Source organism: Hyperolius riggenbachi, chromosome 1, assembly GCF_040937935.1.
Source record: "Hyperolius riggenbachi isolate aHypRig1 chromosome 1, aHypRig1.pri, whole genome shotgun sequence".
Taxonomy (NCBI): Eukaryota; Metazoa; Chordata; class Amphibia; order Anura; family Hyperoliidae; genus Hyperolius; species Hyperolius riggenbachi.
The window spans coordinates 536,650,995-536,676,313 of NC_090646.1; the positions used below are offsets into that span (position 1 = coordinate 536,650,995).

Genomic DNA, 25,319 nt, shown 5'->3' on the forward strand with positions numbered 1-25,319 from the left:
GAGGGGCCTGGAAGCTGGGGTTCATAGCAGAACCACAACACTGAAGAACTTGGCAGCCTTCCAGACAGAGGCTGACAAGTCTGACAAGAGAGAGATAAGTTGATTTATTACAGAGACTGTGATAGTACAAAGTGCTGCAGTAAGCCAGAACACATTAGAATAGCTTTTGGAACTTGTAGGATGATAAAAAACAGGATGCAATTTTTGTTACGGAGTCTCTTTAAGGTGGACATGAATAATACAATTCTTCGGACGATCGATCGTCCAATTTGATAGTAATATTGTTCAGAAATAATTGTTCTGGCCCACTAATGGAAGGAAAGCTGCTATCCAATTCAATGAATTTGGTGGAAATTATAAAAAAAAAGATCGATTCCATTAATCTGACCATTAATCTGATCGAATTGGATAGCAGCTTTCCTTCCGTTAGTGGGCCTGAATGATAGTTCTGATTGATATTAAGATCAATTTTAACCATCAATTTTCTGGAGAATTGTATCGTATGGCCAACTTTACTCATCATCATGAGATCAGCAGTCAATTCTCACCATGAGGCCACATTACAAGAACAAGGATTTTCCATGTAAACTGTAGAAGGAAAATGACAATACATAGAAGTAAAAATGTTAGTGCGATCTTTCCATCAATTTTATCCCTTGATTAAGACATTAACAGTGGATTTTAAATGCAAATATACCCTTACCCAACGTTACTGCGGTTGTACATATATCTGTGGCAAACCCAGTGAATTTGGGTTTCCTGTTGGGACAGTACATTGACAGTCTAATGACCAACAGGGCAAATTCAATGATTTTGCTGGGCATCTACAAGGGTTTTCTATAAAAAAAAATGTCATAAATAGAAGTAAAACAATTTTGCATGCAATCATTTTTACTTCTATTTACAATTGTTTTTCTAATGGAACATACCAGTTTTGCCAAACTGATTCACAAGTTTCTTGTGAATCAATCTAAAGTTTGACAAAATCTTGCAAACGTGGCAGTGAGGATTTTGCTTATCCTTTTATCAGTAATGTAGGGGGGTAGAAGGAAAAAAAAGAGTTAAACTTACCTGGGGCTTCTAACGGTCCCCCGCAGACCTCCTGTGTCCGCGCAGCCAGTCACCGACGCTCCGGTCTCCGCCTCTGGTTTACTTGCGAAATTTGCAGCATCCTCGTTCCCATTGACATCACCAGGAGCATACTGCGGGTGGGGGAGCATCGCGAACAATAGAATTGGCCATCACTGGGGGTGAGTAGATCCGCCGAGCAAATCTCTTGCGCATTACATAGTTACATAGTTATTTTGGTTGAAAAAAGACATACGTCCATCGAGTTCAACCAGTACAAGGTACAACTCCAGCCCGTCCCCCACATACCCCTGTTGATCCAGAGGAAGGCGAAAAAAAACCCACAAGGCATGGTCCAGTTAGCCCCAAAAGGGAAAAATTCCTTCCTGACTCCAGATGGCAATCAGATAAAATCCCTGGATCAACATCATTAGGCATAACCTAGTAATTGTAGCCATGGATGTCTTTCAACGCAAGGAAAGCATCTAAGCCCCCTTTAAATGCAGGTATAGAGTTTGCCATAACGACTTCCTGTGGCAATGCATTCCACATCTTAATCACTCTTACTGTAAAGAACCCTTTCCTAAATAAATGGCTAAAACGTTTTTCCTCCATGCACAGATCATGTCCTCTAGTCCTTTGTTAAGGCCTATGGACAAAAAGCTCATCCGCCAAGCTTTTATATTGCCCTCTGATGTATTTATACATGTTAATTAGATCTCCTCTAAGGCGTCTTTTCTCTAGACTAAATAAACCCAGTTTATCTAACCTTTCTTGGTAAGCGAGACCTTCCATCCCACGTATCAATTTTGTAGCTCGTCTCTGCACCTGCTCTAAAACTGCAATATCTTTCCTGTAATGTGGTGCCCAGAACTGAATTCCATATTCCAGATGTGGCCTTACTAGAGAGTTAAACAGGGGCAATATTATGCTAGCATCTCGAGTTTTTATTTCCCTTTTAATGCATCCCAAAATTTTGTTCGCTTTAGCTGCAGCGGCTTGGCATTGAGTACGATTATTTAACTAGTTGTCGATGAGTACTCCTAAGTCCTTCTCCAAGTTTGATGTCCCCAACTGTATCCCATTTATTTTGTATGGATGGCCATTGTACACATGCCTGATTATTGGCTGTCGTGAATGTTATAGGCCGCCTCAGCCAACTTGAGACATGCGTGTGACTTTAGTCTAGAGTATTATCATTCACCACTTCTACTGAATAAGGAAGCAGTAACAAAAGCACTGCTACCTACAGTATGAGCTGTGTGACGTGACATTTTGAAAGCACCCGTAACTGTTTCTCAAGTTGGAAGTTGCATACCTGAGAAAGAGAATTTGAGCACTTGAATCATTATGTCATCATATAATGCAGCACAAGCTGGATGGAGCATGCATTTTGTAGTCTGTTTTTTATGCAATGAAAATGCTGAATGATTACACTCTGGTGCCATTAGCATGGGATTAGACATTCATTCTGCGGTGCTGATTGGATGTATATGGCATGGCTAGATTGTGGTGTGCCTTTCTATCACAAACGTATCTCTGCATAGGAATAACATGGAGGCTACCAGTTCATATGAAGCACAGACAGATGGCAATCATGTGGAATCCAGAATATCCAGGGCCCATGTTCAGAGCATGCAGGCGACCTAAAGCCTTCCGCACAGTGTGATCTCTTACCTTTGAAAGCATCATCCTATCCATACTGTTGATGTGAGGCCCAGAGGTGCACTGGCTCAGTGTGTGGTAACTCGGGTTAGAGAAATACTGACTGTTTGGATTTCCACCACTGGTGTGCGGAAGGGTATCTGTGGAAACAAATGAGCAATAAATGATGTTATTGAGGATGATTGATGGCTGCCATACTGTTTGCTGTTTACCCAATGGAGTGCGTAGGTTTCAGGATGAACTGGAAAATACATACTTATGACATCATTAGGGCTTTTTTCTACTTCACTATACAAAAATATATTTCCTCCTCAAAACACATCATCCAAAATATTTAGTTCTACTTTATTAGGGTGCACTCAGTAGACAGTTGCAGTGTTAGAGAGTCTTGTCCAAGCTCTCCTTACTGGATAGTTGCTGGCTTACTGAACAGGAAAAGCCAAGATTGGAACCATGGTGTCCTGTGTCAGAGGCAGAGCCCTTAAAGGACACCTGAGGTGACATGTGACATGATGAGATAGACATGTGTATGTACTGTGCCTAGCACACAAATAACTAGGCTGTGTTCCTTTATTTTCTTTCTCTGCCTGAAAGAGTTAAACATCAAGTATGCAAGTGACAGTTTCTGTCCGGGTCTGGACCGGGTCGGACTGGGTCAGACTATAGCATAACCCTCACTGATAAAGTAATTTCTGTCAGTGAATGGCTTCTGAGAACAGAAAAGAGATAAAAAGGGCCAATATTTTATAGATTTGGGCTCTGGCATACTTCAATAAAGGTGTCATTGAGCAGAGACAATGAAACAGTAAAAACTAGATTTAAAGTGTACCAGAGACGAACAATAGTCAAAGTTTTATACACACCTGGGGCTTCCTCCAGCCCCATCTGCACAGATTGCTCCCACGCTGCCGTCCTCAGCCTTCTCCAGCTCTGGTAACAGGTACCGCTGCAGTACTATTCTCCGCCGGAGAGAGATGGAGAGAGCACACTGCGCATGCTCAGACTGGCCGTAACTGCCCGAAGTTACGGGACTCGGTACCGGAGCTGGAGAAGGCTGAGAATGGCGGCATGAGATCAATCCATGTGGATGGGGCTGGAGGAAGCCCCAGGTATGTATAAAACTTTGACTATTGTTCGTCTCTGGTTTCCTTTAAATATAAAATAAAACTGTGGGATATCTAAAAAAAAAGTCATTTTAGGAGAAGCAGGATAGATACAATTGTTTTTCTCATCAGTTTATTTTCACTTTGGATGTCCTTTAAGGATAGGTTCTGACCTCCCTTTACACATTGTCAGCATACTTTGCACCACCTTATTGGATTAATTTAAAAAGGATTTGTAGTAAAAAACAAAACAAAAAAAACAAACATGCACTGATGAAGACCAACCAGTCTGTAAGCATGTTGGATTATTGTGGCTCTGTATATTTAACAATCTGATACATCATTGCATTCCAGCGGATCTGGAGGTATGTTATACACGGATCAGTGAATAATGGCGCACAGTGCCTATGCATACAAATGACGCGGCATTAAAAAGATACGCTTATCGCTATTTATAATTAGTACTGCATAATAATGGCGCACAGGGAAAAAAGAAGAAAAACGGCTCGCACTAACTTTATTTATCAATAGTGGCACACACTAACGTTATTTATCAATAGTGCCGTTCATTGGCCAAACAGCAGACGTTATTGCCCACAGTAACGTTATTTATCAATAGCGCCCTACATAAGCCAAACTGCAGAAGTTATTTAACTGCAAAACGGTGAATGGATTTAATGTAACACTGTCAAGGTTAGGGTTAGGCACCACTGGGGGGGGAGTCTTAAGGTTAGGCACCATCAGGGGGGTCTTAAGGTTAGGCACCATCAGGGGGGTCTTAGGGTTAGGCACCACCAGGGGCGTCTTGGGGTTAGGCACCACCAGGGGGGTCTTACGGTTAGGCACCACCAGGGCGGTCTTAGGGTTAGGCACCACGAGGGGGGTGGTTAGGGTTAGGCACCACTGGGAGGGTTTAGGGGTTAGGGATAGGTACAGAGAGGGTTCTGTGTGTTAACGCTAAATAACAATAAGGCTTTAACGTTAAATAAGAATAAGGCTTTAACGTTAAATAGCGATAAGTGGCAAACGGATTAGCGGCAACACCGTGCGCCATTATTCGCAGGCGCCATTTTTAGATGAATTCGTTATACAGGGACAACAATGGGTGATTTGCATATATTCAGCAGTGATGCACTGGGAGACATCATATGCTCACTCCAACCTGAATAATTGCAAATACTTTGTTTTAAGAAAGCAAACTTTTGTTTTCCATAGTCAACAAAAACATAATGGATAAAATTGCTTATTTTTTTTTACAATGTTTTTATGTATACTATTTAGTTAGTGTTGGCCCATTTTAAAATCTTTTTTTCTCCCTTATTTACTTTCTGAAATGTATATCAGGCAGCATTATCTTTAGTACTTGCAGGTGATCTCTACAGAATGTTCATTTACTAAGAGTTCTAAAGGCAGTAGAAAAATTCTGTATCATAAACAGCCTAGGCTAAGCCTCACTAGGAGCGTGGGGCAACAAACCAATATACAGAAATATACGTCTATAGGACATTTTTCTGATGCTGAAACCAAGATAATTAAAGTAAAAGTGGGTATCCTGAATAATTTACTGCATTCTACTCTATGTCACTATAGTGCCTCTTTAAATGCTTACCGTAAATATAAGTCTATTCAAATGTATTTTAGATTTGCAGTGTTGCAGGGCTAGCACAATGCTCAGATTTTATTGGGGTTAGTTTCCCATTTGAGTATATTTTCCACAATACTTTAGAGCTCCTGAGCCATTGTCAAGAATTAGGGCTAATCGATAAACATCGTAACATGAGCAATGTATCTCTAGCATCAACATTTGTCTCGGCTTTATGGAAATCTGGAACTCCTTTTATGGAAAACAATGATGGCAGTATCAACGGAATTACCTAAACTGCAGTAAAGTGAAGGAAAAGCAAGATGTCACTGTCTGTAGAATGATGTGAAGATCTCTATGGTATTATTATTTCCTGTATTCTCTCTGTGTTCCTCTCTGTTGTAAGTAAATTGCATTTCCTGATGGTGGTGTATGTTTTATCTCTGCATGATTTTCTTTAGTAAAGAGTTCTAACTTGTCATACTGGGTGCCTATCTGTGTGTACAGACCAGTATGCTCCATCAAACAAATCATGGCTGGATAGTGTAATGGTTAAGGGCTCTGCCTCTGAGTCCTGAGTTCAAATCCTGGCTCTTCCTACTCAGTAAGCCAGCACCTATTCAGTAAGGAGTTTCTTGGGCAAGACTCCTTAACACTGCTACTGCCTACTGAGTGCGCTCTTGTGGCTGCCTCGCAAGTGCTTTGAGTCCGACAGGAGAAAGGCGCTATACAAAAAAAGGAATTATTATAATTATATTTAAAAAACAATGCAAATTCTCACATTCCTGTCGTAACCTATAAGATTTCTCATACACCGCCAGAAATAATATTTTTAAGTGACTGCGGATTAGTACCCTTCAGTACAATAATAGGTAAGGGCATGCCCTGATTACCTGCGATGGTGTAGTCTGTGCTGCTCAGCACTCGGACGGTGGGGGTATAGCTGACAGCTGGCATAGTTGTCTCTTTCCCCTTCTGCTTCTGTCTGTAGATGATGAAGAGCGCTAGCAGGAAGAGGACGACCAGGACGAGGATAATGATGCCAGCAATGGCACCAATCTGGTAGGTGTCAGCAGGGATCACAGCGCTAGTGCGGGTCAGGCTGTTCAAGTTCCCTACAATTATCATCATAGCTAGAAGTGAATAACAGTGAGAAACAAAAGAGAAAATGAACATTCTCGACATAGTGTTCAGAAGACTGCCTGGCAAGACTGCAGCCTCTCAACATGGACAGAAAAGACAATTATACATCACCAACACCATGTAAATTCACCATTAATAACAATGTTATCATTGTAATATACTGTGTAACAAATGATACACTCTTGCTTTATCATTTTCCAAAATCTGAGCACCTCTCATGCTGAGAGGAGCATTACTTTAACTCATATTACAGGATTTTACAGGTTTTTATAGTCTTTCAGGATTTTCTTAAATATTTGATACTTCCATCTGCCTTACGTGTATAGCCAGCTACACTGTTATTGGATTACTACTGCAGTACTACAGAATTATCTTATTGGCAAATACATTACACCGTCAACTAGAGTAAGGGCCTGTTCAGACTATCTGCGTATGAAGAATGCGTTTAAAATCAAAGAAACGCAAGTTGAAAAACGCATGCGTTTTTCTTGCGTTCTAATGCGTATTCTATTGCGTTTTGCACACACACGTGACCCAGGGGAAAAAAAAGAATTATGGGAACCGCAGAGGAAAACGGACGCTAAAAACGCAATAGTACGCGTTTTTGATACGCGTCCATAGACTTTCATTGCGTCCGTTTCTATGCGTGACGCACAGAACTGCGTGTAGCAATGCGGATGAGAAACGTATGCGTCTCATACGCATACATGTGAACTAGCCCATTCAAAAGCATTAGGAGCCGTTCCTATGCGTTTTTGGTACCCGTACGTGTTCCCTGAAAACGACTAGGAACGCGCATAGTCTGAACAGGCCCTTAGGCTGCGTTTGCACTATGCCGATTCTGTTTAATAGAATTAGGCTAAGTTCACACTATGCCAACTCTGTCTACTAGAATTAGGCTAGGATTACACTAAGAGGACTCTGTCTACTGGAATTAGGGTAGGATTACACTATGCTGACTCTATCCACTAGAATTAGGCCAGGTTCACAATATGCCAACTCTGTCTACTAGAATTAGGCTACATTCACACTACGCCAACTCTGTCTACTTGAATTAGGCTCGATTCACACTATGCTGGGTTCCTGACGTGGACGCTCACAGCGGATCCACTGTATGATCCAGTGTCTGTCCATGGTTTCATGCTGCTCATTGTAACGGACATGTCATAGATACTATGCTATATATGACATGTCCGTGTTCTGTGAAGTCATGCAAGATAGGACCTTGCATTCTACTAACACAATGGACATGTTCGAAACTGTCATGTGTGAACAGATCCTATAGATACTATGGGAACTTTCGATCCCATGTCTGTTTGTCCATTATGGGAAAATGATTTGGCCTCTAGTATGAATCTGGCATAGGCTAAGTCCTTCTCCAATCTGCTAGTAAGTAGGGCACAGCTACAGACAGAGCAGCTTGACAACCATTAAAGCCAGTGTCATGTACTTTGTATATGCATAATGTAGCACCTATACGTATATTACAGTACACTGTTATGTCAGGTTTTTGAGATTTTATATATGCAAACATAAATGAATCTTTACTGCCACTTATCACAACAGCAGATTCAACATGGTGAAGACCAACAAATGTTCTCTCTCCGCGAAGTTACACATGCGTACCTTGGTCACACCTTGTGCCCTTCCAGCCTGGACTACAGTAACAAGTTCCAGTAATGTGGTCACAGGTTGAGTTGTTGAGACAGTCACACACTTGTCGGCAGCCATACCCATAGGATCCAGATGGACACTCTAGAAACAAATGAGATCATATATATATAATGCAATGGGGATAATTTACTAAGGCTAGAGAACAGCAGATAACGCCAGGTATCCAGAAGCCTGGCCTGGACTTAAAAAAAATACTGTCTGTATTAGGTAGCAGATGTCTGCCAATACCACCTGTGTTATATCAAGTTATAAAAGTTATTACACTGGCAGTTATATGCCTGCAGATGTGCTATGAACCTGCAATGATAACTTTGTTTAAAAACAAACTATGGGCTGGCTTCCTCTCTACTCTAAAAGATTAGCTACAGCAAGATAGCCTTTATGTTCCAAACAAATTATTCATTTAATTTCGTGGAAATCCTAAAGAACTGAAGTTTACAATTTAGTTTCACTCTGCAGGGTACACTGAAAGGGTTATAGCCTAAGTGTTTACAGTATGGGAAGACCTGCCTCATTGAGCTCCTGCAGTCTATTCACAGCTGCTGATAAGAACTAATTACTATAGACTCTTTGATCTGGCTAAACAACCACAGAACACACAGAGTAGTGGATTTCTTTAGCAACTATATGTGGAATAAAGGCTTTTCATTGTGTGCTGTGCAAGAGTTCAGTTCCACTTTAAAGATAGGTTTTGTTGTGGGTGCTTTATGTAACTGCAAAACCGCAACTCTAATTAGCTAACTTTTTAGCAATCTTTGCTGTATTATGATATTACCATACATACATTAAACATATATAAAGCATGCCGTTCATACTTACTGTGTTCACAGTGCTTCCCCATGAATCCTGTGCGGCAGGTGCATTGCCCACTTATGTGGTCACAGTCAGCACCATTCTGACACTGACACACCAGGGAACACTCCTTTCCAAAGTAACCTAATGGGCACCCTGTGGACAGAAATAACACTTTTTATATCCAAACAGTACAGCGGAATTCACATAGCTCAATTACAATTTTCATTTGTATTTTCGATTCAAGTTGTTCTATTTCATTTTCATATTTAAGAATGTTTTATTGTAAGTGTTAACTTTTACATCATTATATGTTATATCATCATAAAGAAGTACAATTTATAAACGTCGTATTGAACAGGAGAAGAGAGCTCACCCAAATGAGTGAACAGTCCACCAATCTACAAACACCGCATGGCCAAAATTATGTACGTTTCGGCTGAATAAATGGCTATTTTCACATACTTGTACTATGTGCAGTGATAGATTTTCATCATCAGTTATCAGTTTATTAGTGTGAAACAATCATCATGACTTCTCAGGGCAGTAATTGTACAATTTGGATTGTAGTCCTTACTCTGTGTACAGTACAGCCCAGTCCAGCCAGGGGAACACTTGCACTCTCCATCATATGCACTGCAATAAGCTCCATTATGGCAATTACAGGTGTGAATGCAGTTGGGTCCCCAATGCCCAGGTGGACATGCTACAAAACAAGAGATTAACATAAGCAAACAATTTAGCTTTATACTAGGAATGAGCAGGCAAATTTTTAAGGTTCTATCTGATTGCAAATTGGGCTGTTTCCGCTTGCCGACCTTTGTTATCAGAATTGTGGTATATTCTGCTTCAAAATTTGTATTTTACATTTTCGAGAATTCACCAGCAGATTTCTGGGTGAATTGCATTGCAGTCAACGGCGACAATGGCCCCCATACATGCTATAATCATCAAATTTGCCAGGTATGTTTTTATTTTCAAAAATACCTCGTAGCTTTTGATAAAGCGAAAAAAATAAATGCGGTAAAATCACAAATAATGTATCTACCCATCGGTATTGAAAATGTTCTTATACCCTCAGAAACTGCAGTGAATTTCCTGCCTGAAAATCCTGTGGCGACTTGCAACGCTTTTGCTGGGGATTGCTGTACAGCCGCAATACTGCTGTATAAGGATCTCTGGCAAATACTCCCATTATTTACACTAAAAAATGAGGTGCGGGTCCACTACCAAGCCTCTTTAACCCCTTGTCACCCTTGCAGGCTGGGATATCCAGAATTCAGATTCTCCCAAAACTCTTGTCTATACTATGGACAAGGAGCTCTTCCCCACCTCCGGTATCCAGGAGGAGGCCTTGGAGGGGCTCATAGTGGACTCTGGGATTCCCCTTACCCTATTTTTTTTCAGAATCAGAATCAGAATCAACTTTATTCGCCAAGTGCGGTGGGAGCCACAACCGGAATTTTTTGTGGACACACGGCAATTGGCATAAAATGCAACATCAGCATGGTACAGATAATAGCTACGTAGGCACAACCGCAGATTGACAGACAGTCACAGCAATTGGCAACAACACATGGTACAGATTCTTAGCCACAGAGACACCTAGACATCAGTTTAACAGACAGTTTAACAGACAGCAGCAGTTAATAGTTCAGGTGGGCAGGACTGTCTTATGCAAAGCAGACATTTGTACGGTGACATGTGGTACTGCGTGGCCAGCTGGAGACAGTTCCTTCTGTGCGCGTATTCCGCAGGGGGGTGGCTGAGGGAGATTAGGGGGTGTCAGTTGGGAGAGTGCATGAATTAAGTAGGACAACCGCTTGGGGAAAGAAGGTGTTTTTATGCCTCGTGGTTTTGGTGAGAATGGTCCTATAACGGCGACCTAGAGGAAGGGGGACGAAGAAGCAATTGCCCAGGTGGGAGGGGTCTTGAATGATCCTGTTTGCCCTGGACCTCATTTCCACAAAGGGTTCATGCACTCCAAACAAACTGAATTGTTGCACATTTCTATATATGTTCTTCTCCCATAGGGCTCTGCTGTGAGGGAGGAACCTGACAGTTGAGGCTATGCCCTCTACCATAGAGCTCTGCTGTGAAGGAGCAACCCTGACTGTCTATATTCTAAGGCTTAGAGTCTAGACAGTCAGGGTAACTCCCTCACAGCAGAGCCCTATAAGAGAAGGCATAGCTTAGAGTCTAAGCTATGCCCTCGCTTATAGGGCTCTGCTGTAAGGAAGTAACCTTGGCTCTCTAGACCCTAAGCTATGCCCTCTCCTATAGGGCTCTGCTGTGAGGGAGGAACCTGACAGTCTAGACTATGCCCTCTCCTACAGGGTTTTGCTGGGAGGAAGATACCTGGCAGTCTAGGCCAGTTTTCATTAACCTTTTCACCCTGGAAGAACCCTTCAAATATTTTTTGTATCTAAGGAAACCCCTGTATTTCAAGGAACCCTGGGGTTTCAGGGAACCCTGGTGGAGATAGCCTGGTCTAGGCCATTTCTCTTATATATTGCACTACAGGAGGGTATGGGGCACTACATTAACAAATTAAATTCACCAACCAATTTTTATTAATGATGAGAGTGGTTGGGTGCTGCATAAAAATAGGCTTTTTGTATGTTGTCCCTCTGCTGTTCAGGTTATCGAGGTGGGTTGTTGATTTATTCTGAAAATCCTGCAGAGTGGCTTCAGCATCTTATGAATATGTTGTGCAAGAAAGAATGAGAGGAAAATATCTCTCGTCTCATAGACTTGCTTTCCAAGTGTTAAGAGTATTATTTTCCTGTGTGAGGAGTGAAGCACAAAGGCATGCAAAATGTCAGTGTTCTTCAGACACATCCTCTTTTGTAAGTGACAGGGCTCATGACATATAATAACTGAAACAGAGATCTTTTATTTTCCTCATGAAATGGATTATTTTACACAGTTCTAGGATGGCTTTGTCTGCAGTGTATTCCTTTCAGCTCCTGCTATGCGGAGTGTGTCATCATTACTCTCTCAGCTTCCTTCCTTGTAGGCAGCGAGACTGGCTAGTGACTCTATTAACAGATCCTGCTTCTCATATGGCCTCTGTGGAAGTGGAAAAATGCAGCCAATTGCTGAGCTCCGTTGTGCCCTCACTTCTCGGCTAATTGCTCATAATTCATTACTGAATTTAATGGCTCAACTGTTTCCGCATCTTTTTTTGGATTACATTAGTTTAATGATGTTTCCTCTTGTCACCAATCAATTCAAGACAAACAAATGACCTATGCTTCCACTGCAAAACAGATTTATGGAATTCATGGGAAGGTTAATGTACATTATGCATCTTTCAACAAGTATGAAATAAATGAAGATGATAAACTTACACTGGGAACAATCATTGCCAATCCATCCAGGGTAGCATTGGCAGGAACCATCGATAGGGTTACAGGTGCCATTGTTGGTACAGGTACAAATGCCAGCACAGTTCTTCCCAAAGCGACCACTGGGGCAAACTAATCAGAGTGAAGACATTTACTTTACTTATTTAGTCATGAGCAAATGTTACTATACTGGTTTTATGAAAAATAAGAGAGAGAGTTGGTAAGGGCTCATTCACACAATGTGAGTTGCAGTGAGTTTTAACTCACTGCACATAGCGTGCATTTTTCACGGGAACACGAAAGTCCAGAAACTTTCATTTTTTCAATCACAATACAACAGTGAGTTGCTGAACAGTGCATTTCAACTTGCCGAAAGTGATGTAAACTCATGGAAATGCATGGAAATGCACGGAAACTCACAAGCCCATTCACATCCATTCATGAGTTTTTTATTCATGCATTTCAACTCACTGACTAGTGTGAATGAGCCCTCAACGGAGAGAAAAAGCTACTATAGCATTCCTACTGTTTAAAAAAAGAAATCCACTAGCATCACCTTACTTATTAACAGGGCCGGATTTGTACTCTTTACCGCCCAAGGCCACTGTCACCAGCCGCACCCCTTCGGTGTAGGTAGCGAGATGACCCCTCCCCCCAGTATAGGTAGCCAGATGACCCTTCCCCCCTTTCCCTCCAGTATTGGTAGACAGATGAGTCCCTTAACCTCCTTAGCGGTAACCCCGTGCTGGACACGGGGTAAGCCGCCGGAGAGTGCCGCTCAGGCCCTGCTGGGCCGATTTTCATAATTTTTTTTTTGCTGGACGCAGCTAGCACTTTGCTAGCTGCGCCAGCACTCTGATCGCCGCCGGCCCCCGCCCGATCGCCGCTATCTGCTGCGGCGCGCGGCCCCCCCCCCCCAGACCCCAGCGCTGCCTGGCCAATCAGTGCCAGGCAGCGCCGAGGGGTGGCCCGGGACTCCCAATGACGTCCCGACGTCAGTGACGTCGGTGACGTCATCCCGCCCCGTCGCCATGGCGACGGGGGAAGCCCTCCAGGAAATCCCGTTCTATGAACGGGATTTCCTGATCGAAGCGGGCGGGGGGATGCCGCTCAGCAGCGGCTATCATGTAGCGAGCCCTGGGCTCGCTACATGATTTAAAAAAAATAAAAAATAAAAAACATTGCTGCGCTGCCCCCTGGCGGGATTTTTCATACCGCCAAGGGGGTTAATCCCTCCTTTCCCCACCCCCCTTCAGTATAGGTAGCCTTCACACCACAGCAGCCACCAGTGTCTCTCATTTCTCTGCTTGTCTCCAGTGCAGAAGCTTCCTCTTCCTTTCATCTCCAATGCTGCCCAAGTCCATAGCCGCCGGCCACAATGCAAACGCGCACAGAGACCAAGGTGGTTGCTGCAGAGGCGTCTGTTTAGCCTGCTGCTTTGGTGCCCTTGCTCCCGTGGTGCCCTAGGTCATGGCCTCGGCGGCCCTGGCCTAAATCCGGCCCTGCTTATTAGTAGAATTTTCGTCATTCGTAAAATCACCCCTAACAAATTGTTTACAAGGCCATTATGCAATGCCATAAATGTTAATTATTGCCAGACATTTAGCTCTTGCACCATTCTCTATTTGTGTTATCAGCTCAGCCAACAGTCTCCATGGTGCTGAACTTCTGATGTCACTGTCAGCAGAAGTTCAGCATTTAAAGAAAACCATTATTTTTTTTTAAAAAAGCAATATACCCCACTGCTGGCCTGGGCTTCTGAGTGTCATTCCTTTAACTCACTCACCTTCATTGCAGAGTGACCCCATGAACCCTGCTAGGCAGTCACACTGGCCAGTCACATGGTGGCAGGGACCATTGCTGTGGACGCACTGTGGGCATGCCTGGCTGCAGCGATGTCCAAAAAACCCTGGAGAACAAACTGTACAGACACACATAATGTTGCTGATTAATGAACACTACAATAATAATACATCTACCAGGTCTACACGTTTACAAACATAAGGCCTGTCAGAAATAGATAACAAGCTGGCTCATACTCACTTCTTTGGCACATTGTCCCTCTGTACCCCGGGGCACATTCACAAATGCCTTCATCTGGTGAGCAGGAGGCACCATTCTGGCAGTTACATGACAGTGAGCAGTTTGGTCCCCAGTTCCCCCCTGTACATACACTGTCACAATGCATACCTGCAAGAAGAGGAGAAAGTCCACTAAACTGAGACATACACGGTGACCGTATTACACAACTTTAATGACAGTGATGTGTTTTGTCTAAGCCCTGCTTAATCTTCCGTATCCTAAAGTACCCAAATACCAGTGTATCTAAACTACAATCCTCATTGAAGATGATTTGTCTGTCTTTCTATATTTTACATATTAGCTTCAGATGTACTTACACTGACATAATACAACCCATAAATCAGGTTTACATCTTATAACATAATATGAAGTGCATACCCAGAGCAGAATTATCCACCAGGCAAGCTAGGCAGGAGCCTGGGGCCTATTGGGTGTCAAGGGGCCCACCTACCACCTTATCTGACCTCTCTCCACTTCATCTTACCAAGAGGACTACAAGGAGGCCCCAAATCTACTACCTTGCCTAGGGCCCCTATTACATCTTACTCCATCTTTACCTAGTAGAAAATCTCTTCACAGGACAGAGACAACAATAGGGTGAACATTCTTTTGTAGAATATTCCAGCAATAGAATCTCTGGCAGCTTTTTCCCCTGGTGACACCATTGGCTCACTGTTGAGCTCTTGTTGTCGTTGGTGCAGAAAGTGTGGAGAATTCTGCCCAATAGGAGCACAGACAGCCATAACAAATTTCCACATGGTCCTATGCTTCCCACCTCTATCAGAAAAGGTTAGGCCAAGCTGGGCTTTAACTTGCCACTTAAATTACCACAATCGCAAAAAAACTGTAAAGTTTAAAATACATGTATGTAATAATTACTTTTCTTCCAGATTAAAATGTTAAATTAATGGTTTTTCTCCTATGTTCCCGTCACTTACATAAGGTATACAAAATAAGACAAGATCTGACAGGTTTTGGAATGGTCCATCTCCTCATGGGGGATTCTCAAAGTTTTCTTTAGTTACAAAAGCAAATGAGTAGGTAGATCAGATGAGATCCATGTCTGGATCCTTTCTAGGAAATGCTTTTGTAAATAATAAAGAAAATACTGTAAATCCACCATGAGGAGATGGATCAGTCCAAAACCTGTCCTATGTGTCAGATTTATACTACCCATTGTAAGCGATAGCAACATAGGAGAAAAGTAATTTATAGTACATTTTACTCTGGATGAAAGTTCCTTCTTTTAAGCATGTGTACATATGTATTTTACATTTTTCACAGCTACTCCTAGAAACTCTTCATCACTGCTTTTTCCTTTGTGTTCTCCACTACAAGATACCATCAAGTTATCCATCCTGATCTTTTTATTTTTGTAAAGGTAGTACAGGTGTTCTTCAACCCATAAGTAACTTCAATGGAATGATCTGGTTTGAGATAAGCGCACTGCCTTTGACCTCAGTTGGCAGAACTCGTTATGCTGTAAGTTCCTTGAATGCTTTGATCTCTCTCTACCAGCAGAAAATATAGAAACTGAAAGCAGAAGTCCTCTGTTATTGTCTCACAATGCCCCCTAGTGACAAGTGGCCATAAATACACATTACAGCAGTGCTAATTAGAAGCAAGGAAATGCAACAAATAAGAAATAAAAAGTGATAAAATAAATTGGCATGGAGCACTTGCAAACGGCTGCTAAAGGGTTAACTAGTGAAAGTGTTTATATTGTTTGTTTCTACTACCCTGTGAATTATTGTTGCTCAGTGTTATACACTGGCAGAGATAAAAAATGGGGACGCGGGCATCAACAAATATATAAGTCTGCTAATTCTAATTTTATCTGGGATAGATTTGCTTCTCTGCTGGCCACCGAGTTTAAGGCAGAAAATTCTTCAAGCGCATTACCTAAACTGGCAGTTTTCTCTACGAGGGTTTAATCTTACTGCTGTGACACGGCCTCAGGGTTAATTTCTAATTAGGTCTGAGCAGATTACGATTAATCCTACAACAAATGATAGAGGTCACAGAGGAAATCACGTCATTTGACCACTACGCAGGGCTGAGCTGCAGATCGTATTCACAGGCGCTTGTTTTGTTAAAGTTCCTTCCTCCTCCCTCTTGTTACAAAACTACACAGTAGAAAATCCCTAACTTCCAGCCGGGCCCAAAGCTACGACATGAACTCTTCATTATGGCCACAGAGCCGTTTTACAAAGTTAAGGCTTGCAATAGATGTTACGTTTGTGCTCCATGGAGGGGCGGTGAATAAAATGGAGGACCATAGACTGGAAAACGAATTCTGCTATTAACAGTCATGCCGGCAAGCATCCCAAATCTCATTGTGTCTGCTCCGCATTAACAATCAAAGCCTCCAGACCCCTGAATGGATCATTTGTTTCTTTGTGTGGAAGAGAGAAAAAGTTGACAACATTTTGAACTTCCATACATTTCACGGCCATAAAATGCATAAAGTGTCTTAAATCATGCATAGAGATAAAAATGAAGCGCACATAAGGTGGGATGGCAGCATTTTACCATGCATGGTAGATAGAGGTTACTGTGCGCTGTGGGAGCAGCTTCTGCTGCAAGCTTTCTGACAGATTTTGGTCTGTTCTGAAGTCGATAAGGAGATTTGTGAAGGAATGTTTTGCCAGGGCCGGGACAAAGAGGCCTTTGATGGTCTGGACAAGTTGCTAGGCAATTACCGAGGGCTCATGATAAAACTTTACTCAGCCGCTCACAAGTGCTCATGTCTTTATGCCTGCTGCACTATTGTAGCTGCCCTATGCAATCAACATTCCCTCTGGAGGAGACGCTCCAAGAAATATCATCTCTTTTCTTACATATCATCAATGTGATCTGCTCCTCACAGACATAACATGACCATAGGTTATATTCTAATAGCAACAGGTAACTCATCACACATCACACTTTGCTCAGAAAACATTATAGTAAGAATAAAGGCTGCAGGTCCTTCAAAAAAACAGACTTTTACCATTTTTGGTTAAGTCCAATTTGTAAGGATATCAGGCATTAAGCTAGGATTACCTAGCCCCACTTATTAAGGGGAATACGTATTGTTGTTGAAAACCTGTGAAACACTATTTCTTCTTCTTGCTTACTTTGGGCCTCAGGGCCGGAGCTACCATAGGAAAAAATGGGCAATTGCCCCAGGGCCCCAGAGCCTGTAAGGGCCCCCAAGGTGTCCCTCCCCATCTTAACTGTTGCGCCCCAGGGACTCTGCAGAGTCTATTAAGTTGAGAGGTGATTGGGGGTGGGTCAGCAGCCAGCTCAGGGACAGGGAGGGAAATTTGGCTGCAACAAAGGGCCTCTAATGGCAATTTTTGGTCGGGGGGTGTCTGTTGGGGGCCCCTCAGGCTAATTTTGCCCTAGGGCCCAATTGTTACTTGAACCGGCCCTGTTGAGCCTGATGCTAATTTTTGCTAATACCACAAGGGGAGCACCACCCATTACACTATTAGGGCCACACACATTGCCTTGTAACACAGGTGGCACGAATAGTGTAACGGGTGGCGCTCTCTTGGTGTTAGTATCAGTAAAATTCCCATGCACTGTGTGAACACAGCAAATTTACCAGCCTTTTATTTGTCAGGCACTTTATTTTTCAGTGTACATAAAGCACAATGATTCCACAGTACTACAATAATAATTGGGAGCGGGGCAACTGTGGAGTTGAGCAAGGGATCAGACTGGCTACAATAAGTGTGGTTGTCTGTGTACGGTGGTATTAGTTCTCATCAATAGTCCTCACCCTTTTAGTTTAAAATATGATCTACAATCAGGCCGAATTTACATCTTGCGAGTCTACAGGCACTAAAGTACTGCTACCCTAAACTCTGCCTTCTGCTGCAAATCCCAACAGGATTGCAGGTTTATCAGTTACCTGAAGAGTGCTGGCTGCCCCTGGCCCCTGAGCAGCCTGGCCATCCACTTTCCCTCACCCTGCCTGGGGTACCCGCATTCACCATTCTGGAGGCACACTCATTCTGGAGCCAAACTCATGTCACTGCCCCTGCAGCATCCACCTCTCTATGTCCCAGGAGCAGTGATGTTAGTGTGGCTCCAGGATGGTAAGCATGGGTTGGAAGACCAAAGACAGTTGCCTCTCAGGACACTCTAGTGCTAAATTCGGCCCTATCTACAATGTTTGCCCTGCACCCAGGGCCGGATTTTCCATAAGGCACCGTAGGCTTGGGCCTACAGGCACCTGGTGATGGAAAGCTGCCTTACTTCTCTCCTTCAGTGCCTCCCTCCCTCCTTCCCTATGCAGAGTCTTGAGTGTAGCATAAATGAGAGGTTACTCACCCACCTCTTGGCATTCCACTGACAAGATCTCCCTTCAACCAAGGGCACCTTTAGCTACTTAAAATGTGAGGGCACCCCTAGCTACTTAATACTGAAGTTACTTTTGGCTGCCTAATACTAAGGGCATCCTTTGCCAACCTACGCCAGGCAGGAGAAGTAGGGGAAAGGTTGCAGTCGGGTCAGCCAGCACACTTGTGGTGTGATGTAGTCGGGGCTTGTGGGTTCATGGGGAGTCAGAGTTTATGGTGCCAGAACATCTGTGCCTATAGGCTCCTGTGAGGTAAATATGGGCCTGCCTGCACTGTTGTGCTGATACTCCTCTGTTCTGATCATGCAAAACTGACGTTTCTTTAAATCAAATTCTGTTCCTGTTACTATTAGTAAAGCTTTAAATTGTAAAACTGTACTGCTGTGTACAATCATTACATTTCGTTTGCTATCAATACTTATTAGGCTTGGGAACAGCCAAATGGCTGCAATGAATCAAACCTGCAACAGGAATTTATGAGTTGCAGTTACAAAGTATAATCAATGACAACAAATCTATTTGAATACTGACTTCTATTCCGCTGTCCATCCTCAGTGGAGTTTCACTGAATATCTGTAGCAAAGCAAAGGCCACATACAGGCAGACTATGCATCAAAGTTTGTGGAAATAGGATGTAACTCTGAAGATAATCAAATGATGTTATTGATATTATTTACCTGCCCAGCCTGCCAAACAGCGGCAATACCCAGTGGCTGGATGGCACCCATCAGCATGGCTGCAGTCACAGCGTTCAGAGCAATTCATCCCATATGTGCCATCCTAAAAGTAAATAAGTGCAAATGTTAAATGGACGTCAAGTACTCAAATCACCGCTGTCACTAACTTAATGGAGAAACCAATGCCACAGTCCTTTCCCCTGTAAGGGAAGAGCTGGATTTTCAGCTTGGTATGCAGCCACATTCAACAACTGTACAAGGACTACAAGCACCACAGCCATGACTATATGCTGAACAAGCCTGGCATCTCCTTACAGGGAACCTGAAGTGAGATGGATATGAAGGCTGCCATATGTATTCCTTATAAAGAATGCCACTTGCCTGGCTATCCTGCTGAGGTTTCTGGCATTAGTAAAGTCTGAGTTATACATCTGAAATAAGCATGTTGGTAATCCAGTTAGACTTGAGTCAGAGCATCTGATCTGCTTACTTGTTATAGGCCTATGGCTAAAGAGTATTAGGGGCACAGGATCTGCAGGATAACCAGGCAACTTGCATTCTATGGAAGGGTTAAACTTCTGATGGGGAATAGGAAAGAGCTTAATGTTAAGAGGGACATTAGGTAAAGTCAACAGGAATAGGTCATTGTTAAGGGGAATGTAAAGGCTGTGCAATTTTTCCGCCTGTCATTCAAACTTGTCCGTTGGACGACAGGTTGGGTGTGTGTAGGCGTGGCGAATGACTAGACAAGCCACTGATAAGAGGCTGTTTGCCCGATCCAACCGGCGGATCAACTGACCAACTATAATGCAAGTTGGCCACGTATGTACAAGTTGTTTGAACGACTTGTTTTTTGAATGTGGATATGGTCATGTTAGGCGGTTGGTCGTGCATTAAGTTGCACGTGTATGTACCTTTAGGATTGGTCATCAGGAATGGGTTAATGTGAAAGGAGAGGTTAAAGTTAAGCACTGGGAAGTGAGTTCAAGTACATTAAGGGTTAGGGTTAGGTAGCTGATGGAGACAAATACCTGAGTATTGGCAATCTGCCTACCCAAAATCCACCAGGGCTAAAACCACACATACCTTTTCCTGTCCCTTAGCCACTTAATGACCAGGGGTGATTTGGCTGATCTGTGCTGCGTGGGCTCTACAGCCCACAGCACAGATCAGCAATGAGGCTGGGCGATCAGACTTACCCCCTTTTTTCCCCACTAGGGGGATGTCCTGCTGGGGGGGTCTGATCGCCGCCGGCTCTGTTCGTTTGGCAGGGGGGGGGCTGTTCAAAGCCCCCCTCCGCAGCCATTTTCCGCCTCCGTCCCCTTCCGTGCCTCCCCTTCCTGCTATGGGCAGCGCAGGACGGAGATCCGTCCTGCGCCGCCTACAACAGATGCCGGCGAATCAGAATGCTGCGATCCCCGGCCAATCAGAGACCGGGGATCGGCGATCTGCCTTACGGCGCTGCTGCGCAGCAGCGCCGTATGATGTAAACAGCGGGGATTTCTTCCCCGCGTGTTTACATTACGTGTGCGAGCCGCAATCGGCGGCTCGCACACTGTTCACGAAGACACTCTCCGTGAACTAGCATGGAAAGGCCGCTCGAGCGAGCGGCCATTTCCATGCAAAACCACTAACGACCCGCCGACGCCTATCGGCGTTAGGCGGTCGTTAAGTGCTTAACACAAACATATTGACATTAACACTACTTTCACACAATTAGAAAGTTACAGAGAAGCGGTGCAATTCTACAGCTTTACCCCTGTTACGTCCCAAAGATTTCCTAAGATGTACCATTTATAGGAGTAAGAGAGTTTTTGTCAGGTTTCACATACATACATATTCTGATTACAGAAGCTGTGTTTTCATTCTGAAAGCATGAAGTGTGCAGTTGTACCTGGCAGGGGAGTTCACAGTTCACACCTCTCCACCCAGGAGCACATGTGCAGCTTCCATTCACAGCATTGCAGGCACCTCCATTCTGGCACTGACAGGTGAGATTACATCCAAGACCCCAAGTCCCCCTCGGGCAACTGATGGAACAATCCACCCCATACCAGCCTAAAGTAGGAAAAAAACACATTGCAATTAAAAAACAACACCAAGAAGATATATTGGCCATTAAATAAGAGTAACATTTGTAATATATAGTTTTATTTGTTTTATCCTGCAAAAGCTATTATTTACAAAAGTATTTAATATTCCCCGATGTTATTTGCTTGCAAATTGAAGGGCTTTTCAACCTTTTCATTAATTGTACCACTTTTATCGCCTGAAAAATGTCAAGTACCACCACTGTGCCTGCGCAGTAGATCTGACCTGATCAGGCTCGGCTGTTTCCGCCGGAACCCAAGAAAGATGGGCAGTGACTAACCACAAGGTTCAGTTCCCAGTTGCTCGCTCCTTGCTGTGCTGCCCTGCAGAATAGTTCCGACCTCATATCAGTAGTAACCTGGCCGCAGTGAAGAGATAGCCAGGGGAATGGTGCAGTGATGGCAAGTATACTTCAATTACAGGAAGTAAGCAGTGATGTCACTTCCTGTATTTGAAGTATACTTGCCGTTACTGTCCATCATTCATCTAGCTGTCTCCTCACTGCTGATCTGAGGTCTGAATTATGCCGCAGGGCAGCACAGCAAGGAGTGAGCAAGGGGTAGTCAAACTTTTTGGGGGCAGGACGGGACCAGGGCAAGCAGCAGGCAGGCAATTAAGTGGCAGACAAGCTTGAAATGTACCACCTGGCCAACAGCAAAGTACCACTGGTGGTATGCGTACCACAGGTTGAAAAGCCCTGGTCTATTGTCTGTACAAGTCAGATCTCCTCAACCTAGTTGCTGGTGGTAGCTCAAGATCAAATAAGATAGGCAGGTCTTATGCCTGGTACAGGTTTCCGAATTCCACTGTAGAGCTTTGTGAGGGTTGCTGATCTGTTTGATTGTTATCAGACCTAAGAACAGGCCACAGTTTTCTTGTGTAGTAAACCTTATTTGCTGCTGATTGCTAACCAATCAGTGTTATGTATACCAAGCCTACATAGGTGGTCTTTATAGAGAATATACAATACTCAACTAGAGCACATCTTTGTTTAAAACACCTACTGATCAGTTACAGCAAAACAGCCTCACAAATGTCTAATATTTCTAACAGGAGTTCTATGTGAAGTGAAATTTAGTGGGAATCTCACCTGCTTTACAGCTGCAGGATCCATCCACAGGGGAACACAAAGCAATGTTCTTACATCTACACACAGAGGAGCAGTTACTGCCATATCTACCAGCTGGGCAAGGAATGGAGCAATATTCTCCCTGGAACAAAAAAAAATTATGAGGGAGTCATTCAAAAGCTAATAAAACTGCCATAGAGATTCAGAAGAAGTAATGGGTGATCTATTTATTCATTTGTAATATCCAGAGTGAAGCGTGTAAAGCACTTGAATATTTAGGAAAAAAATAATATACGTGAACAGTACTGAGCAAATAATTCACCTAACATTCCTCAGCACTTTACAAACAGCTCATGGCAATAATGGTCCCTCAGTGGTGCTTACAATCTATTAAACCTGTCAAAGTGTAGGACCCATTTCATACGAACTGACATAATCTATGCAGATAGCATCCAATCCGTGATCCAAACCTGGGACTAGAACAATGAAAGATGAGATTGCTAGCAGCATGTACTGTCCTAATTAAACTCTTTTAAAAAAGAACAGGAAGCTGTGGTGGCAAATCAAAGCACCGTGGCTCGCCCATACTCTCCCTCTTGGTGTTGCATGGGGACTTTGGGGGTCTCCGGCGGTGGCAGAGCTCCGGGCCCTTGCCTGTCATGTGTGTTTTTGTGGCAAATCAAAAGCCAGATTATGAAGCTGTGGTGACAAATCAAAGCCCAGATTCATAATTTTTCTCATCTATTGGCCGCTGTATATTTAACTGCAGCTTCACTAGGACCTTCACTAGTCACAATAACTGGTAATTAAAAAGTGCTCTACCCCAGACAGTGCTGACTCCACCACCCACTCACCATCCAAACCATATGGTTTTCTATAGCTCAGACTGGCTGTACAGCTGTTGCTAATGTACATGTCCAAGCAAGTCATGGTATAGCAGGAAGAGAATAGATTACTGAGGCTTTACTTATGGCGTAAAAAGCCCCGGGTGACATTTATGCATTCCCGCTGCCTGTCAGCTTGCAGACCTCTAAATGTGACCACAGTAAGGAAAGACAGGACAGCAGAACATGAGAGATGGGTCTGTCTACTCAGAAAGCTACTGCTAGCCTTCTCTTCTACCCGGATAATCTCTCAGCTGCACTTTTTAAAACTCCGTCCCTGCTATATGCAGTCATTGCAGTTGCTTCAATATATGACTCAATATACCATTCCTAGAAGCCAAATTATAATTATTGCGTAAACATTTACTTTGCCTGATTCAGTGACATATATGTAATATTCAGAAAAACAACATCACTGGTCTACAGCTGTTGAAATACAAATTGCAATCAGTGTCAAGCTGAAATCAGTTTCCTCATCAAGCAGATTTACTGGTGAAAATAATAAAAAAAGAGACTTCAGGAAATGAAATACAGAGAGCACATGAATTTCCTGCAGAATAGGTGTATTGGTGTCATAAAACGTCATGTGATAAACGAGTAACATACAGCTGTGCACAATATTATACAGAATACTGTATTTATGATTTCAGGTGTTTCAGTAAAAGGACTCTAGTTTGGAACCATAAGCCTGATTTACTAGACTTCACTACTTCTACTCATCTCGGCAATTGTATCAATGCCTGGCACACAAACTGCACAGTTGCTAGTGTATACACCCCTACAGTTCCCTGTACAGCACAAGCTGTCATGTGCAGTATAAAATGACTGCTATGCACTCTTCTGGACATTTTCCTGCTACAGCCTGTGGATCATCAGGTGACCCAATGCAGGGCATGTAAAATATGCATCTGTGAATTTCGAGCGCCATGGAAAATTGTGTGCAGGAACAGTGGCTATAGTAGTATATCGGTAAATCTACAATAGTCTGCTATTTAAAGTATAACTTTTCATTAGTAAAATATCAGTAATTGTTACCAAAATGTAACTATAGGTAAACCTAGACCTACTCTCACACAGAACCCTCCACTACCTATGCCTAACCCTAACCCCCCTGGTGGCGTCTAACCCTAAGACCCCCCCTCCCACTGCCTAACCCTAAGATCCTCCTCTGGTGGTGCCTAACACTAAGACCCCCTCTAGTGGTGCCTAACCCTAAGATCCTCCTCTGGTGGTGCCTGAACCTAAGGTGGTGTCTAACCCTAAGTCCCCCAGTGATGCCAAACCCTAAGACCCTGGTAGTGCCTAACCCTATGACCGACCCCTGGTGGTGCAAAATAAAAAAAAAAAAAGGAAAAAAAAAGGAAAAAAACTATAATTACTGAGTGTCGCTTGGCGCCCAAATTTCCCCTTAATCGCCAGCTTAGCCGGCTTAACAACAGAGAAAAAAGCAACAATAATGATAATTATAAGGCATCCCCTTGCGCCCGAATTTCCCCTTTTGGTGCCGGCTTGTTGATATTTTCAATTAAAGTTTATGGCGACGCCTGATTTGTCCAGAAGCCACATGCACCCAATTTGCCTGATACTGTAAGAAATAGGTTTCAGTAATTCAGAGCAGAGGCTGGTGATCACATTTGGAAATGTGATCACCATGGAAATGGTCATGTCAGGCTCACTTGTCCTTGATCCTGCCTGAGCACCCGTGTAATGCTGTGTACACATGATGCTATTTTTCATCTGATCGACTGGAATCGGACCACTATTTCTGTCATGTCCGATCTGCTCCCG

General features: G+C 43.3%; 1 protein-coding gene across 4 annotated transcripts in view; it reads right to left on the reverse strand.

Annotated features, from left to right (window-relative positions):
• MEGF10 (multiple EGF like domains 10) overlaps positions 1-25,319 on the reverse strand; it is a 156,607-nt gene that overhangs the window by 18,373 nt on the left and 112,915 nt on the right. For 3 of the 4 annotated variants that reach the window (XM_068246753.1, XM_068246752.1, XM_068246759.1), the window contains exons 11-21: positions 22,669-22,789; positions 21,382-21,545; positions 19,488-19,590; positions 14,421-14,567; positions 14,164-14,298; positions 12,381-12,509; positions 9,605-9,733; positions 9,055-9,183; positions 8,188-8,316; positions 6,312-6,551; positions 2,746-2,873 (exon numbers count right to left, since the gene is read on the reverse strand). In XM_068246753.1, coding sequence (XP_068102854.1) covers positions 2,746-2,873; positions 6,312-6,551; positions 8,188-8,316; positions 9,055-9,183; positions 9,605-9,733; positions 12,381-12,509; positions 14,164-14,298; positions 14,421-14,567; positions 19,488-19,590; positions 21,382-21,545; positions 22,669-22,789 — 1,554 coding nt within the window. The remainder of the gene's footprint in view (positions 1-2,745; positions 2,874-6,311; positions 6,552-8,187; positions 8,317-9,054; positions 9,184-9,604; positions 9,734-12,380; positions 12,510-14,163; positions 14,299-14,420; positions 14,568-19,487; positions 19,591-21,381; positions 21,546-22,668; positions 22,790-25,319) is intronic. The other variant, XM_068246769.1, reaches the window with a different exon arrangement.